This window comes from Aspergillus sydowii (genome assembly GCF_001890705.1).
Source record: "Aspergillus sydowii CBS 593.65 unplaced genomic scaffold ASPSYscaffold_2, whole genome shotgun sequence".
Lineage (NCBI taxonomy): Eukaryota > Fungi > Ascomycota > Eurotiomycetes > Eurotiales > Aspergillaceae > Aspergillus > Aspergillus sydowii.
Window position 1 is genome coordinate 2,712,540 of NW_024467860.1, and position 14,065 is coordinate 2,726,604.

The 14,065-nt window shown below is 50.0% G+C and overlaps 5 protein-coding genes across 5 annotated transcripts; 1 reads left to right on the forward strand and 4 right to left on the reverse strand.

Annotated features, from left to right (window-relative positions):
* Nucleotides 1–236: 236 nt before the first annotated feature.
* On the reverse strand, nt 237–4,329 carry ASPSYDRAFT_662040 (putative C6 transcription factor). Its single transcript, XM_040850351.1, has 6 exons — nt 3,220–4,329; nt 3,132–3,171; nt 2,058–3,081; nt 1,679–2,004; nt 1,556–1,626; nt 237–1,509 (listed from the first exon to the last, which is right to left on the reverse strand). Exons 1-6 carry the CDS (start codon nt 3,939–3,941, stop codon nt 363–365), a joined length of 3,330 nt encoding a protein of 1,109 aa, XP_040706546.1. The 5' UTR covers nt 3,942–4,329; the 3' UTR covers nt 237–362.
* ASPSYDRAFT_662058 (RNA-binding signal recognition particle subunit SEC65) lies at nt 4,249–5,869 on the reverse strand. The gene is made up of 2 exons (XM_040850352.1): nt 4,999–5,869; nt 4,249–4,911 (listed from the first exon to the last, which is right to left on the reverse strand). The coding sequence occupies exons 1-2, from the start codon at nt 5,414–5,416 to the stop codon at nt 4,556–4,558; spliced, it is 774 nt and encodes a 257-aa protein (XP_040706547.1). The 5' UTR covers nt 5,417–5,869; the 3' UTR covers nt 4,249–4,555.
* Nucleotides 5,870–6,322: 453 nt separating this feature from the next.
* ASPSYDRAFT_28360 (uncharacterized protein) lies at nt 6,323–6,646 on the forward strand (the record flags this gene model as incomplete). Its single annotated transcript, XM_040844512.1, has 1 exon — nt 6,323–6,646. One exon carries the CDS (start codon nt 6,323–6,325, stop codon nt 6,644–6,646), a length of 324 nt encoding a protein of 107 aa, XP_040706548.1.
* Nucleotides 6,647–7,415: 769 nt separating this feature from the next.
* On the reverse strand, nt 7,416–8,278 carry ASPSYDRAFT_143782 (putative C2H2 transcription factor; the record flags this gene model as incomplete). The annotated part of the gene is made up of 2 exons (XM_040841371.1): nt 7,416–7,938; nt 8,016–8,278. The coding sequence occupies 2 exons, from the start codon at nt 8,276–8,278 to the stop codon at nt 7,416–7,418; spliced, it is 786 nt and encodes a 261-aa protein (XP_040706549.1).
* A 741-nt stretch (nt 8,279–9,019) lies between these two features.
* On the reverse strand, nt 9,020–9,936 carry ASPSYDRAFT_662266 (uncharacterized protein). Its single transcript, XM_040850353.1, has 2 exons — nt 9,586–9,936; nt 9,020–9,504 (listed from the first exon to the last, which is right to left on the reverse strand). Exons 1-2 carry the CDS (start codon nt 9,755–9,757, stop codon nt 9,245–9,247), a joined length of 432 nt encoding a protein of 143 aa, XP_040706550.1. The 5' UTR covers nt 9,758–9,936; the 3' UTR covers nt 9,020–9,244.
* Between the last annotated feature and the right edge of the window lie 4,129 nt (nt 9,937–14,065).

The window sequence follows — 14,065 nt, forward strand, 5'->3', positions numbered from 1 at the left end:
CATATTCTGGATCCTATTTGATCAGAGTCACGCCTCATGAATTCCATACCTGTTACGCCCACCCATATCTTTCCTCGCCAGACGGCCATAAAATGCTACATGACACCTAGCCAATTTTTTAGTATCCATCCAGGTTCCACATTTGGCCCGTAAAACCAATATTATAATCAAACTTCAGGATGCCATATTTCTACCAAATATAAGGAAATTCTCAAATAATAGATTTATAAGTAATGAAAATCTGGTATCTATACCAAAGCCTCCCATCAATCGCTCATAAAAATCCCAGTCATCCCAGAAGAAAACAAATAGATTAAAAAAGATATGCGTAAAAAGATCCCATTAACCCCAATATGAATGCGTCAGCAAAAGCCATCCCACTCGGGCCCCCGCATTGCAGTATCAACGCCAGTCATCCTCGTCTCAGAATCACCCACATTCAAGCTCTCTGCTCGACTTGCCCGTTCGGCTGCGCCGAGATCGCCAAACTCAAATCCAGTAACTGGATCGAGCTCCATTAGCTCGTCTGAGACAGGGAGATGCTGACCAAACACGGCGTCCCATTGGTCCCAGTCAAAATTCAGGTTGGGATCGACCATTGATGGCGGGGTCGGGACGTTTAGTGTGAGAGGGTGTGTCGATGGAGAGTGTGCATCTAGAAATGAAAGAGGTGCTGGCGTTTGTGTTGATTCTGGTGCTGGTTGCGGCGCAGGTATGGAAGGTGATTGGGGAAATGGTATAGTAGGAGGGGTGAGGGCGGCAGTGTGATTGAGAGAAGTCATAGTGGGATTTGAGGGGATGGTCGACGAGGTTACTGTAGTATCTGTGGCGGAGGTGTGATCTGTATGAGACTGCGGAATTGTGGGAGGAGAGTGCAGGGTTTGGGCGTGCGGTGATTTTCTAGCTGGCGCAGCATTTGAGGACATTTCATAGCGTAAGAGACTCGGCCGTGGAATGGTACCAGCATTACCAAAAGTAGCGGCAATACTCGGAAGTGCCTGTGAGCGTGTCATGTTATAAAACATCTTTGAGAAATCCAAGAGCTGCTCGCGAGTTTGTATCGGTTGTAAATACGCCGAGGAACCGGAGTAGTAGGGGTCGGTAGCGATGCATTCGTCCGGTACAGCTACACCGGCTTGCATCTGAGCCTGCTCAGTCCATAGCTTCTGCGGATCGAGTCCGGCTTTTTGCCATGCTTGTTGACGGAGTCGGCGAATCATGTCCCACGCCTCACGGCCACCATCTTTCAACGGTCGTTGGGTTGAGATGCCATCCTCACCCCCGACAACACCTCCATCCGGGCCAGTAAGAGAGAATATTTTATCTATAAATGCCCGGGACTTGGGAGCTTCTGGACTATAAGGCCGCTCATATAGATCGATAAGCATGATCATGGTTGCATGCATTGGCTGGTGGTTCCCAGGCCAACTCCACTGAAAAGGCTGGAAATCGGGGTCGGTAGCAAGGGAGATGAATTTCTCCATGAACCCGTGGCAGTGACGAAGTGCACTATACTAGTTAGTTTGTGGAATATACGATGAGCAACGGCACAAACCTTTGTCTTGCAGCTGGCCAGACCCGACTTCTCGCATTCTTGAGGAAGGGTTGATATGCAACACAGAATGCCTGATATTCCAGTTATACGTTGATCGGACATCGTTGTAATGACTTTGCTTACCTTGTCAGCATAGAGCCTAAGAATAATCCGTGCCCACTTGTGGAACGACGCCAGAACTGGTGTATGATATTGCTCTACGCAGGTAGGTGCCGCATCTCCAGGGAGCGTTAAATCAACACTCAAAGCTTCGGTTGGCGAACGTGAAAAGGACCAAGATCTGTTGGAAGTGTTTGAAGAAATATCAATCTGCGTAGCCTCTGGAATGCGCTCGACAATTGAGTCAAGTTGCACTTGGAGATCGACAAGTATGGATCTCAATTCTTCCATGTGTTGTCGCGTTAGCGGTTTGGTCCCAAGTTGGATCCTCATTATACGACGAACGGCGCCTAAAAAAGGTTAGTTAATAATGAAAACCGTGCAGGAATAAGTATGTGCTTACGAGCCATCACATATTTGCCTCTAGCACACAGGTAGTATACATTCACCGTAGATGGACCACCACAGACCGTAGGATCATCAGGATTATCCCGAGGCCGCAAACCCGCTTGAACCATCCTTTCGTATTGTTCAGCATCAGGCGTCCCTAGAAGTGTATCTTTAACTTCACTCGTCTCCCGTACATCCCAGAAATTCTCATCATTCACCAACGGAGGAAGCCCGCTGGACATTGAGACGACACCATCCATGTGGACAATATGCCACCACATTCGACGGCGGCATTCCGCCTGGGAGGCGCCAATTCCAAAGTTTGCGGGGTCGCGATGAAGGCCCATTGTTTGGGCAACTCGCATTGCGAGACTGACAAAGAGGCTACTAGTCAGCGGTTCCTCCTCTTTCGCAAGTATAGTTTGCACGAGGAGATACGCGGCTAGACCTTGTAACGAAGGACTACGCAAGAACGAAGTTTTGGTCAGCCAGCGCGTAACCTGGTCGTTGTATGCCTTTGAGAGGGCGGAGCGCGAGGCGCCATTGAACTCGGCCTTAATTGCCCTCAGTGATATTGTGACTGTTCCACCATACCAAATGGCGTACAGTAAGGGGATGAATGATGGGTCGGGGCATGATTCCCCGGAATAGCTGCTGGAATCATACCAATCCCAGAAAGCGTTGTAATGACTTAAAACAGTTGGTGGGTGAACCACGGGACTGATAGCTTGGATTCCAGACATAAAGCCTTTGTATAGAATGTGACTCTGCCGTTTCGTAGGAATGTAGTCAAGCATATCTGGCTCAACCACTTTGTCCTTCACAGATGGCGAACCATTGGATGGAAATAATATAGACCTTTGGAAGGCATCTCTCGTCGATGGTCTCTCACCAGCAGTAACGCTAGAATCGCCAACAGACGGTAACCAATGGCGAGTGGGCACATTTTCTGCAGGTTCCTCAACGTAGTTGTCATTCGTGCCAGAAGTCTCATGTGAGTGAGTTTGATCCCGGAGAAATTGGTTAAGCTCGTTGATCTACAAACATTAGCCTTTTTACACTTGAATATGAAACCTTGAATATTTACCTCGTGAGAAATATAAGCCCAAAATGTCGTGCCAACATAACTACCAAAAGATTAGATGAGCAACATGGATTCAACAGGGAAACCGTACCGTGACCTTCCATCTTCCAGACTGAGGTGTCCCAAATTCAGAGATCCCACCGGGTCTACCAGGTCGGTAGCATGTCCAGCTGGTATAGGGAACTCATCACTACTCGATTCAGCTGTACGACGGGGGCTATCCGGAGTGGAATATCCATTGGACTTGTCCGGCTCTACTTTGGGTGTGGCCTGGGCCGCGCTCTGGGCCGAATTCTGTTGCGCCAAAAGCTGTTGTTCCGTGGGGTCCAGAGGGTGCGACGTCTTGCTAAGCCTCTCGATCATCGATGTGAGTTTATCCAGCCGCGATTCAATGGATTTCTGCTCAGATGGACCAGCCTGCCTAAGGCGACCGTAAATTGACTGCAGATCCTCAATATCGTCCCCGAGATGCCTCGAAGTCTCCCTTCTCCGCTTCACGCCATGTCCTCCGTCCTTGTCACGGCCGCCGTCCTGCTGCTGCGATGACGGGTCGTATATGCACTCGGTCTTATTCTTCACGCAGTTTCCGCAGATAGGGTGCACCTTATCGCATCTCACTTTTCTCTTCCGGCACGTATGGCAGCTATAACTGGTGCGATTCCGCGTGATCTGGCGACGGGGTCCCTTTTTGCCGGCGGAGTTGGCCCCGCTTGACGGAGTAGAGGCGGGTTCGGTGGTAGGATCGTAAGCGAAGCGGATCGGGACGTTTGTAAACCCAGCTGAGGGAGGGTTGGTGGGCAGACTGGGGTTCATGATCCGTTCTTGATCGCAGTGGCGGGGGAGTTCGTTTTCCGATTCATCGATAAACTGGTGTATCGAAGGCCGCTCATGTGGAGCGGCAGGCTAGCGATGAAGATGTTGACTCATACAAGCATCAAAGACTGAATGCGATATCAGTCAAAACCGCATTACCCGAGCATAATCTAGACCTTCGAGGAGCCGGGGCGATGCAAGAGGGGAGGCGAGAAGCAGATCAATTAAGTTGGAAACTATGGAGAACGCCCGCATTAACGCTCGGCCAGCCCTCAGCCAATGAAATCCACCACTATTCAGATGTCCGCTAAGCATCACGAGGGTTGACGTCTTAGAACTTGTGGATTGCGAATACAGAGCGAAAATGATAAATTATTATGGGCGACTACGTGGATTTCGAGAGAACACCTGGAGGATGGCGACTACCGACAAGTCGATAATTGCCAATTGATTTGCACGCGGCCGATGGTATCAAGATTGAACACACGCGGGTATGCCTCTACTAAACAAAATACCAGAACACAACGCCTTTCGCCAATGCCAATGCCAATGTGAACCATACATGTGCGCTCCCGCGCGAGCCGATAGGAAAAAGCAATGGTTGAACAGCCCACTCATGCTTTGCCCTTCTTCTTCTCCTTCTTCTTCTTTTCGCCACCGCCCGACGGCTCGCCGCCCATCATGCCGGCCATGTTGGGCATCCCAGGAATTTGCGGCATACCGGGCATTCCTTGCATATTTTGCATCTCGGCCATAGCGTCCTTCAGGGGGTTATCGCTAACCCCGCCACCGCTGTATGCGGGGGAGTGTATCGGAAGGATCTTGCCAATCTTCCAACCACGAGGAGCTGCAGGTGCATCGGGTAGTTTTTCGGGCATTGGAAGCCCTCGAATACGCAAGCGGTAAGGTGACTGGTCCGTAGTCGGGTGAGCTTTGAGGTATTGTGCAACTAGTATATAGAGGTGATGCTCTGTTCAACGTCAGCAGTCTATCACTCGCGTAGAGGACCGGAGATACCGAAACAAATCAGGCAATATTATGTAGATAGATAACTTACTATTCTTTACTTGCGAGTTGATCGGTCCCCCGCTTTCATTTTTCAGCTGCACGCGGACACGCCCCGGATTCGCCCAGTCCTTGGGGTGCAATTTCTCTGGCTCAAATCCAACTCGCAATCCTAGCATCTGTACAGCATCGACAATGTCCCTTGCTAACGGGTTTTCCACGGCAAGCTCAGCGCCAACTTTCCGGCCTTCTGCGCGGGATCGCGACTTGTCGAAATATATCGGGTAGAGACATTGGTACGATTTGGGAATTTCTCGCTGAGGCTCAGGCGCGGATCTTGTAGGCATCGACGATGATGGAATGGAGGTTCCGGGAAGGATTGACTCGTTGGCGCTGCTAGAGACCAAAGAAGGAGCAACTTCTTCGGGATCCGAGTCGGACAGTTCTTCGACTTGGGCGTTGCGGGACATGTTTCTTTTCCTTACGGAAATCGAAGAGATTGTGCGTTGGGAGATGGGGGGTTTCTCAATGATCAAGCTCCGATGTCAATCATGGATCGGATGGTGAGCGAGCCAAGTGTATTGTTTTCTGTATCGAGGTAATGTTGAAGTTGAGGTGCGGCTGTCCTCTAGTTGTGTGTGGAGGGAGGGGATCACCTGACGCCCACTCTTCTTGAAAGAGTGGAACTGGATATGGATACGATTACTCCTCCCCGAATGCTTTTTACTTCGCAGCAGAAACACTGACATACTATTTCCCAAGACTTCGCGAACCACAGTATACTGCTTTGCATAACTATTCCACTCAACTCACGGAGTCTGCACCTTCTGTCTACAAAGGAGCCTGACCTTCGCTGGATGTTTATCGAAACTTATTCTACGGCTATGATTGAGCCCAAAAGATATCTGACTGCACCTATAATAAAATAATGGTAAAATTTTCAAGGCCCAGAACCCCGGTATTTGACTCACGGGCTCTGGACTGATGACTAGGGAGAGCCAAAAACAATGTCATCACGTATATCACTGTCATCCAGAAATATCAACCCAAATCTCGCACAATGTTCTTCGAGTCGTTGACATTCTTTATAGGGTCTCGTGTTCGTTACCAGTAATGAGTCTCATATATTTCCGAGCGAGACTGCCTCTGACTCACGCTTACAGGGCTGAACCCCCCTACAAGATCAGGCGCACAGCCCTCTTCATCATCAAAATCAGTCATCCCAAACCACACCCTCACAATCCGTACCCCGAGGGGAGTAACACCGTGTACTCTTTTTCGAATCGACTAAGCGGTATCCTCACACGTGTGGACTCAGCTTCAAGACTCAATGTAATGTGAGTCACCTGTCAGTTCGGTGTGTAAAGGGTGCCGCCATGTGGACGAGTTCACTACCCATACTCATCGTACTGACTCCAGATCATGGAACCGAGTCCAACGATGCTCGTCTTCAAAGCAAGGCCGCAACGAATCCACCGATCCCAGGACTCAGGCATATCGCATTGCTGATCTTAAAGCTCATCTGGGTAAAACAAGCACTATGTTTCCGACTGCATCCGGGGGTTGATTATGAATCGTATCACGTCGACAAATTTAGCCCCACGATGACTCAAAGACAGCAGAACAGGCCACGGCATGGTCTGCTTGTTCAACCACATGATGCATCTCAAGAGACTAACATCGTCATACCATCGAATTAGAGGGGATAGTCTCAACACAGTGGCACTGCGGAACGGAAGTCGGTTGGACGATGAGGTGGTCAATCGCCTCACAGTAGGTATCAAAGGGGGTAGGCTCTTCAAGTCATTCTAGCGTCGTTGTGCATTGACTGTGGGAACAAGAATGGCCACGAGTACTAAAGCGGGTCTATTTAATTGAATCTGACAGTCAGATTTATGAGACGGGATGTTCACTTCCCGTCAAATCAAGTCAAAAGTCTACATAGTATTATTAAGACCAAAATACAACAAGATCTGAGCAAAAAAATTGTTAAAAGCGCCAGCCACACTAGCAGAGGCTAAAATCATGATTTGACTGTCATTTCTGACCGGAACATAGAGTAAAATGAAAAACAGATAGCAATACATGAACGTGTCACAGACGTAAAGGAAGAATGGGTGAGTTGATAAACGCCCGGGTATATTTCAGGGAATACTATAGAGAGAAAGAGAAGAACACCACCTGGTCTGTACAAGATCGACCTCGAGAAAACGCCATATTCCTCATAGTTGTGCCGTGTGTGGATCCACGCGTTCTTGAGATGCAGACCAATTCCATGAAAACCCTCCCATTGACGTTGGAAACCGTGAGTTGCGTATATTGTATTATGAAGAGCAGCAACGCCTTTGCAATGCAAACGCGATAGAGGTAAAACGAAGGGACTGAAGAAAAAAAAGCAAAACCGTTAAGAGGTGGGCGGGGGTTGAAGCACCGTAAACAGCACCATACACTCAAATCGATCGATACTTATTACCCCTGGGAGACGGTAGCTTGCGGCTGTGGGATGACCTGTTGCAGGCCAGCTACAATGCGCTCGAGCTCTTGTAGCCGACGATCCTTCTCTTGAACTTCGCGCCGCAGCCGCTTTAGTTCACCTCGCATGTCCACACCATTCTCCTCATCCTCTGGGAAAGTGATAGCCGGATCGGTGGCGTCCTCGTCGAGCGAATCTCGCTTCCGCTTCACAGCCTGTAGAGAAGTGGCACCAAGATCAGGTGATGGAACGATCGCGAGATCTGGCGCGTGGCCGTTCTCGGAATGCATATGGCGCCGTCGAAGGTGCTCTTTCAGGTTCTCTTGACGCGTAAACCCGTTCCCAGTGCTGCGGTTGCAGTCAGGATAAGGGCACATGAGAGGTTTCTTGGCGTTGACGTTCTTCTTATGCACTTCGCGCTGATGCCTCAGTAGGCCACCAGAATATGTGAAACCTTGAATTTTGTCGCATCCAGGTTCCAAACATTTATAAGGCCGGTCGTGCTTGTCCATGTGTTTACTAAGAGAAATTGTCGCGTTAGCATCGTATATCGCAACAATGACTTGACTCGGAAGGAAAAAAATAGATGTACTTACTTCCATTCACAAGGACGGCGAAATGTCGGGGGACTCGGTTGGCATTCTGCATGGTCGCAGAAAATCTGGCCGACAGCGTTCTTGGGCGGATCGCGCGCTCGTCTCACCGACAGTCGCGGACGAGCCCCTTCCATGAAACTGGGAGACATTTGGTCGTTCATCTTCGGAACAGCAGCGAGGGGATCCTGCGTAGCGACGAGCACGGCTGCTGGACCACTAGCACCTTCACTTCTTGGGCTAGGATAATCAGAACCGTCGCCCATATCGTAACTGCTAGTATTAGAACCCCGCCGATGATTGAGCTGGGGAGGCGCGAGGTATTGCTCCAGTGTAAATGAGTCGCAAGACGACCAAGAGAAACGCGGGAATAAAAGGAGGAAGAGTCTTGAGGTTGGGCGAGTAGCGACGGGCGAGAAGAAAATCGATGGCGAAACACGTTGTTAGACTTATACTCGGAGAACTCGGTGGTGAACAAGCTAATGCCTGAGGAGTTGCAAGTGGAAAGGTTGCCGAATTTTTCAGGTAACAAGGCAGCGACTGGAGGTCAGTGGGGAGTGACTAAGCAGGGTTGGCGCCACCTTTCTCTCAACAATAATAATAATCCGGAAACGACGGAAGATGAGGCGATATGCGGTGTCCCCGAACACTGAAGACCAGCAGCTGCGATTGTATTTGTATTCAATCATGAGGCACTGCCTGTTAGTGAATCAGTGGCACTGAAGCCTTCGCTTGTTACTATTATTTGCCAAATTAGGCTGCAAAAGTGACTCATTACCCCATCCAGAATTTGTACTAATAATTATTTGGCATACAGCTGGGCCGAGACTGTGCTGGCCACGCAGCTCAGGCATCAAAGGCATTCCATGACCCGCCACATCGAGACACCGACGGCCAATAGAACTGCCAGTCACGTGGACGCAGCCACACAGCACTGCCAGCCTTGCCAACATCGCAGCATCACCGCTCATCTGCCAAATCCACAGGACTAATGCGCAGTGGATCAACGAGCTTTGACGTTTCTCTGCACTTACCCCATTCGTATTGGATACACGCTTGAGTGCCTGAACTCACCGACCTCGGAGTGTTTTCCGCTCGATCGATGGTGGGCAAAGCAGGACGATACACCCGCGCAAGCCAAGCCTTACCGGTAACCAAGCTAACGCCCATGCTTATCGAAGTCGTGATGCCAATAGCATTAGAGCCTGATTTTGGATAGGATGCCTTGTGTTTCAGTTTCTCCATTGCTGCTGGGGGCGATGAGGCGGGACCGATATACTGGTCAGAACAAACCAAGAGAAGAATGTCTCGCTGGATGGATTATTTTCGCAGATGCAAATCTGCCTCCAGGTTGCCTGCTTTGACTCGACCTGGGCACACGGGTGATGCCAATCGTCACCGGAATGAGTATATCGACAGAGACTTGCTGAGTATTCGTAGATTACAATTGCCAAAGACGCGCGGCACACAAGAAACCTTCGGACTTCCATATCTACTAAAGATAGAAATGCGGAGAGCCGTTAAACTATTGACAGCTTGGGGAGGATAATGGGGAGAAACTGCGGTCAAATACCAAGCAGGCACCTCAATTTCTGTAGAGGATTTGGAATCTCGACCAGACAATAGACGGTAGAGTGGCAGGGCCATTGGATTAAGCTTAGGACTGAAGGAGTGGCGCAGTAAACGACGGGTTCGATAGGAATTCCACGTCTCTTCCAGCTCTGCAGTCTGCAGTCAACAATCATGTTACGTAGCCGCCTGCAGAAGGGTTGACGACCTGATTCGAGAACGATCGGCCTATGCGTGGCTGTGTCGTTCTCAGCCTGTTAAACGTGCAGGGCGAGATCGAGTTTTCCTGTCTCCATAGATCATGGCTGGAACCCTAGTGTCGATCCTACGGGCGCCACGAGATACGTTGATGCCTGACGAAGCAGCCCAGTGACTTAGATAATGAGAGACAATAGTTGGTTTTTTATTGATTTTCTAAAAGACAAAGCAATCTTCGCTTGACTTGCCGGTGTTGTTAGACTAGCTATCACCAATCACATAGTTCAGAGAACTCGCCATGCTGTGTCTTGCAATGATGCCGTAGCGACGCCGTGGGTCATCGAAAAGCATGTATAACGAGAACATAGAGCAGAGATGATTTAGCCCATTTGAAGTCATGATTACGGCTTTTTTTTCCGTTTTCCTTTTTCTTTTTTTTATTTACCGCCCAAGAGAAGAAATCCTTCGGTTTGGAGCCCCGGGAGGGCCGGCTGGTTTCAAGCGTAAGCTGGAGGAAAGAATCGAAGAGTCCTAGATGCCGTCTTCGAGGCGGAGTAGACAGCTGAAAGTAATCCCGCAACATGAGGCATTTAAATCCGATGCCCCTTGCGGTCAGATTGCCTGAGGCGCAAAGAACCGGTCTCCATCCAAGATATGGAAGGAAAACGGTCGCGGTGACATATAGATACTTAGATAACACTGTCATAGGATATGCCCCATAAGTTACCTCCGTTGCAACAATATGGACGAGATACAGACGTTGTTCTCAGCGCGCCAACATGTGCATCGCATTCAACAGATGGCCAACGGGTTGAGTGGAAGCTCGGGATTAGGACATCTGCCCCGTTCAGGGTGCCCCAATGATCGCCAAAACAGCTGTCCTCCAGACCGCAGGATGAGATCAACCCTTGACGGCAGTTAGTTTATGGGAATTCGCCAACATCACCCCACTCAATCATAGTTGCCCCCAACCTGGCTGGCAAAGGCTGTAGAGACGCTTCGTGCATCATCGTCATCATGGATGTGGCCAGGTACTCCGCGAGTGACACGAATGCTGGCAGAGCTTCCTCCGAAAATGCTACCATTATCGGGAACACCGGGCTTGTAGGGCTCACGTGCTCCAGATTCCACGTAACGCTTCAGCCGGTCAGACTGACTAAGACTAGGTTGCTTGCTCATATCGTTGATGCTCAATCCAGCGAGGCTAACACCGCCATGCTCAGGGCCCTTGCCATCGATGATGCTTCCGGTAATATCGGATTCCGTTGCTGCTACGGATTCTCCAGCGACGCTTGGAGCACCTCTCCCTCTGTTCCCGTTAGCGCGACGAGCTCCAGGAAGAGTTGGCCACGAGTCTGCAAATTGTTGGAACATGGGGGGATATCCAGAAGGAATTCCCACGCCACCAAGTGCGGAGGAGTGGACAGAGGAAACATCATCCGGTATGTAACCAACCACGGAGCCTGTATCGTGGAAATCGTTGCGTTGACCATTCCGCCCATTCATATATCCACTAGTAACATTGGACACGTGGTTGTAGGCCATTTGGAATCGCTGAGGCCCACGGTACGCCTGCTTTGGACGGCTGAATTGGATTAGGGACTCCTGAAGATTAGACAACGGTCCTTCTACAAGGCAGTGCCGCTCCTTGAAGTGTTGTAGGAGACAATTCCAAAGAGGATGCTTAGACAGAACCTTCGGGTTTCCTAGAATCACCAGACCATATTTAGCTCGGGTAAGTGCAACGTTCAGACGCCGAGGGTCACTCAAGAAACCAATTCCTTGGTGGTCGTTGGAGCGTACGCAGGACAGAATGATGAAGTCTTTCTCACGGCCCTGGAAAGCATCCACGGAAGCGACCTCGATTTCCTTGTAGTGCTCCTTCTTGAAGGTTCCAGTTGCCTGCATGGAACTGACGATATAGCTTCGCTGGCCTTCATATGGAGTGATGATACCGATATCCTTTGGGTGCACACCGGCCTTGAAAAAACGAGTAACAATCTTTTCCACATTCGTAGCTTCGGTACGATTGAGATATGACGTCCCCGAAGCTGAGATTTCCTCATTGCCGAGGTTCGACCAGAACATCATTGGGTTATCCATAATAGGCCATGGGAAATCAACCTCTCGACGAAGACGATCAAAAGAAGTGATACCGTTCTGCAAAGAACCCTCATAAAACATGTTGGAGGGAAATTCAGACAAACATGGGTGCATACGGTATTGAACATTCAGGCGGATTGGCGAACAACCCAAAATAACAAGTCGCTCAAAGAGGGACTGGTTAAGACCAGCCTTAGCCGCCTTCTTGTTCATGATGACGGGGCCAAGTTGTTGATGATCACCAACAAGGACAACCTGCTTGCATCCTAGCACCAACGGGATCATACATTCAGGCTCTGCGGATTGTGTGGACTCGTCGATCAACACAGTACGGAACTTGAGTTTTCCGAGGCGAGGATCGCCCGCACCAACACATGTGCAGCAAATGACGTCGGCATTGTTCAGGATCTCGCGCTCAGCAGACCTAGTAAGTTGCTTCAGGCGCTTCTCATCTTGACTCGATAACTCCCCAAGCTCGCCCTTAAGCTGGTTGAGTTTTATAAGCTCGATATTGGTGTCATTGAGACGGACTTGTTCATGTAGAGACAAGAAGCCGACTGGGGATTCCACATCCTCGCGTGACTTGGCAGTCACCCGGACAGTCTTGAGCCCAGTTCGATGGATGCGTTCGCAAAGCTGATCAACCGCGACGTTGGAGGGCGCACATACGAGAACCTGGCCACCATTGAGCTTCGCAAGGTGATAAATAATTGTCGCGGATGTGACGGTTTTACCAGTTCCAGGAGGTCCCTGAATCAGACTCAGGGGCCGCTGAAGGACACTCTTCACTGCATTTATCTGGCTGCCGTTGAGCTCAGGAAGCCCAGGAACGCTAAACTTTTTCGGCATCTGCGTTTTCATTGGCGCAGCTGCGACCTCGTGGCCTAGGAGACGATGGAAAATATAACCTGACACACTCATCTCGTCAACAGCGAAAGTCTTCATTGCAAGCTGCATACGATCGAAGGACGTCGATTTCCAGACGTAATCGGCAGTGAAGTTATGCGTGCATTCTGTGGGCACAGATTTATGGTCACCCTTGGCCCGCAACTCAATAGTAACCTCGTCAGACTGATTGTTGGGGATTTTGATAACATATCCGACCCCTTCCCATTTGGGTCGCAGTTCGCCGGTGTACTTCAGCCTCATCTCATCTCCAACGGCCAGCTTTACATCTCCAAGCTCAAGTTTCGGCAGGATGAAGCTAGCTAAATGCTTGTTGTTGAGACCAAGATCCCAACGGACAATCAATCCATCCTGTGACTGCGACTCCTTCAACTTGCGGTCGTAGTCTGCCTCGATCTTAACAAGCGGGCCGAAAATGTTCTGGTACTGGAACGCATCGTCATAGCGCAGGAGAACTGGTGCAGGCTCATCGTCAACGGCGGTAGCCTTCTCTAAATCGGCGACCGTAGCTTGTGAGTTTTCTTTCCACATTTCCTCGAGCTTCGCGATCATCTGTGGGCTTAGGTGACGAGCTCGGAGTTGCTCCTGATCCGACGGAGCGGCCACAAGCCAAGTCAAGAACGAGCGGTCTTCGATCAAAGGCTGCCAGCGCGATGTATCCCAATTCATATCCTTCGAGGACGGCATAGCGGCGCAAGGTTGGCGACATAGCAGAACGACGACAGTATCGGACTTGGCGGGAATAAACCCAAGGAGAAAAACGTTTTTGGTGCCACAGTTATAACATTCCAGAACCGTATCACCAAGGGACGACTCGGGATGTAACTGGACTTCCTTATGCCTGGCCCGAACAAGGTGGTTGACGATATGGGACGAGGAGGTGTTGCCACGGGCGCTGCAAAACCATTTACTGCAAGCTAAACACTTAACAACGCTGCTAGGGTTGTGGATCCCGCAGTACCTGTATATAATGAAATAGAGCGGATCAGTACAAATTCCAACCGCCATACTGAAGTGTTTCTAGCATTGAAGATCGCAAAGGAATACCTACGCGCATGCGTGCGGGGCAAGCTCTTTTTCTTCCTCCAAAGCCCCAGGAACTTTCGCATTGTCTGCGGGACCACTATTTGTACTCTCAAGGTCATCATCCTCAGAGTCATCAGGCCCTTCGTCATCGTCATCATGTCTGCGTCGACGCGGACCCCCAACAGTTCGGTCCAGTTCTGAATCCATTCCAGAAGCCTGGTATTCAGCGGATGCCGACATGTTGATTCAAA

Bases quoted from the DNA above. Each gene is read 5' to 3' on its own strand.
- ASPSYDRAFT_662040 (XM_040850351.1), bottom strand. From the start codon at position 3,941: ATGAACCCCAGTCTGCCCACCAACCCTCCCTCAGCTGGGTTTACAAAC. The intron at 2,005-2,057 runs GTAAGCACATAC...AACCTTTTTTAG, and splicing joins AGGCAAATATGTGATGGCTC to GCGCCGTTCGTCGTATAATG. The intron at 1,510-1,555 runs GTTTGTGCCGTT...TAACTAGTATAG, and splicing joins TGGCCAGCTGCAAGACAAAG to TGCACTTCGTCACTGCCACG.
- ASPSYDRAFT_662058 (XM_040850352.1), bottom strand. From the start codon at position 5,416: ATGTCCCGCAACGCCCAAGTCGAAGAACTGTCCGACTCGGATCCCGAA. The intron at 4,912-4,998 runs GTAAGTTATCTA...GACGTTGAACAG, and splicing joins CAACTCGCAAGTAAAGAATA to AGCATCACCTCTATATACTA.
- ASPSYDRAFT_662266 (XM_040850353.1), bottom strand. From the start codon at position 9,757: ATGATTGTTGACTGCAGACTGCAGAGCTGGAAGAGACGTGGAATTCCT. The intron at 9,505-9,585 runs GTATTTGACCGC...TATCTTTAGTAG, and splicing joins GAAATTGAGGTGCCTGCTTG to ATATGGAAGTCCGAAGGTTT.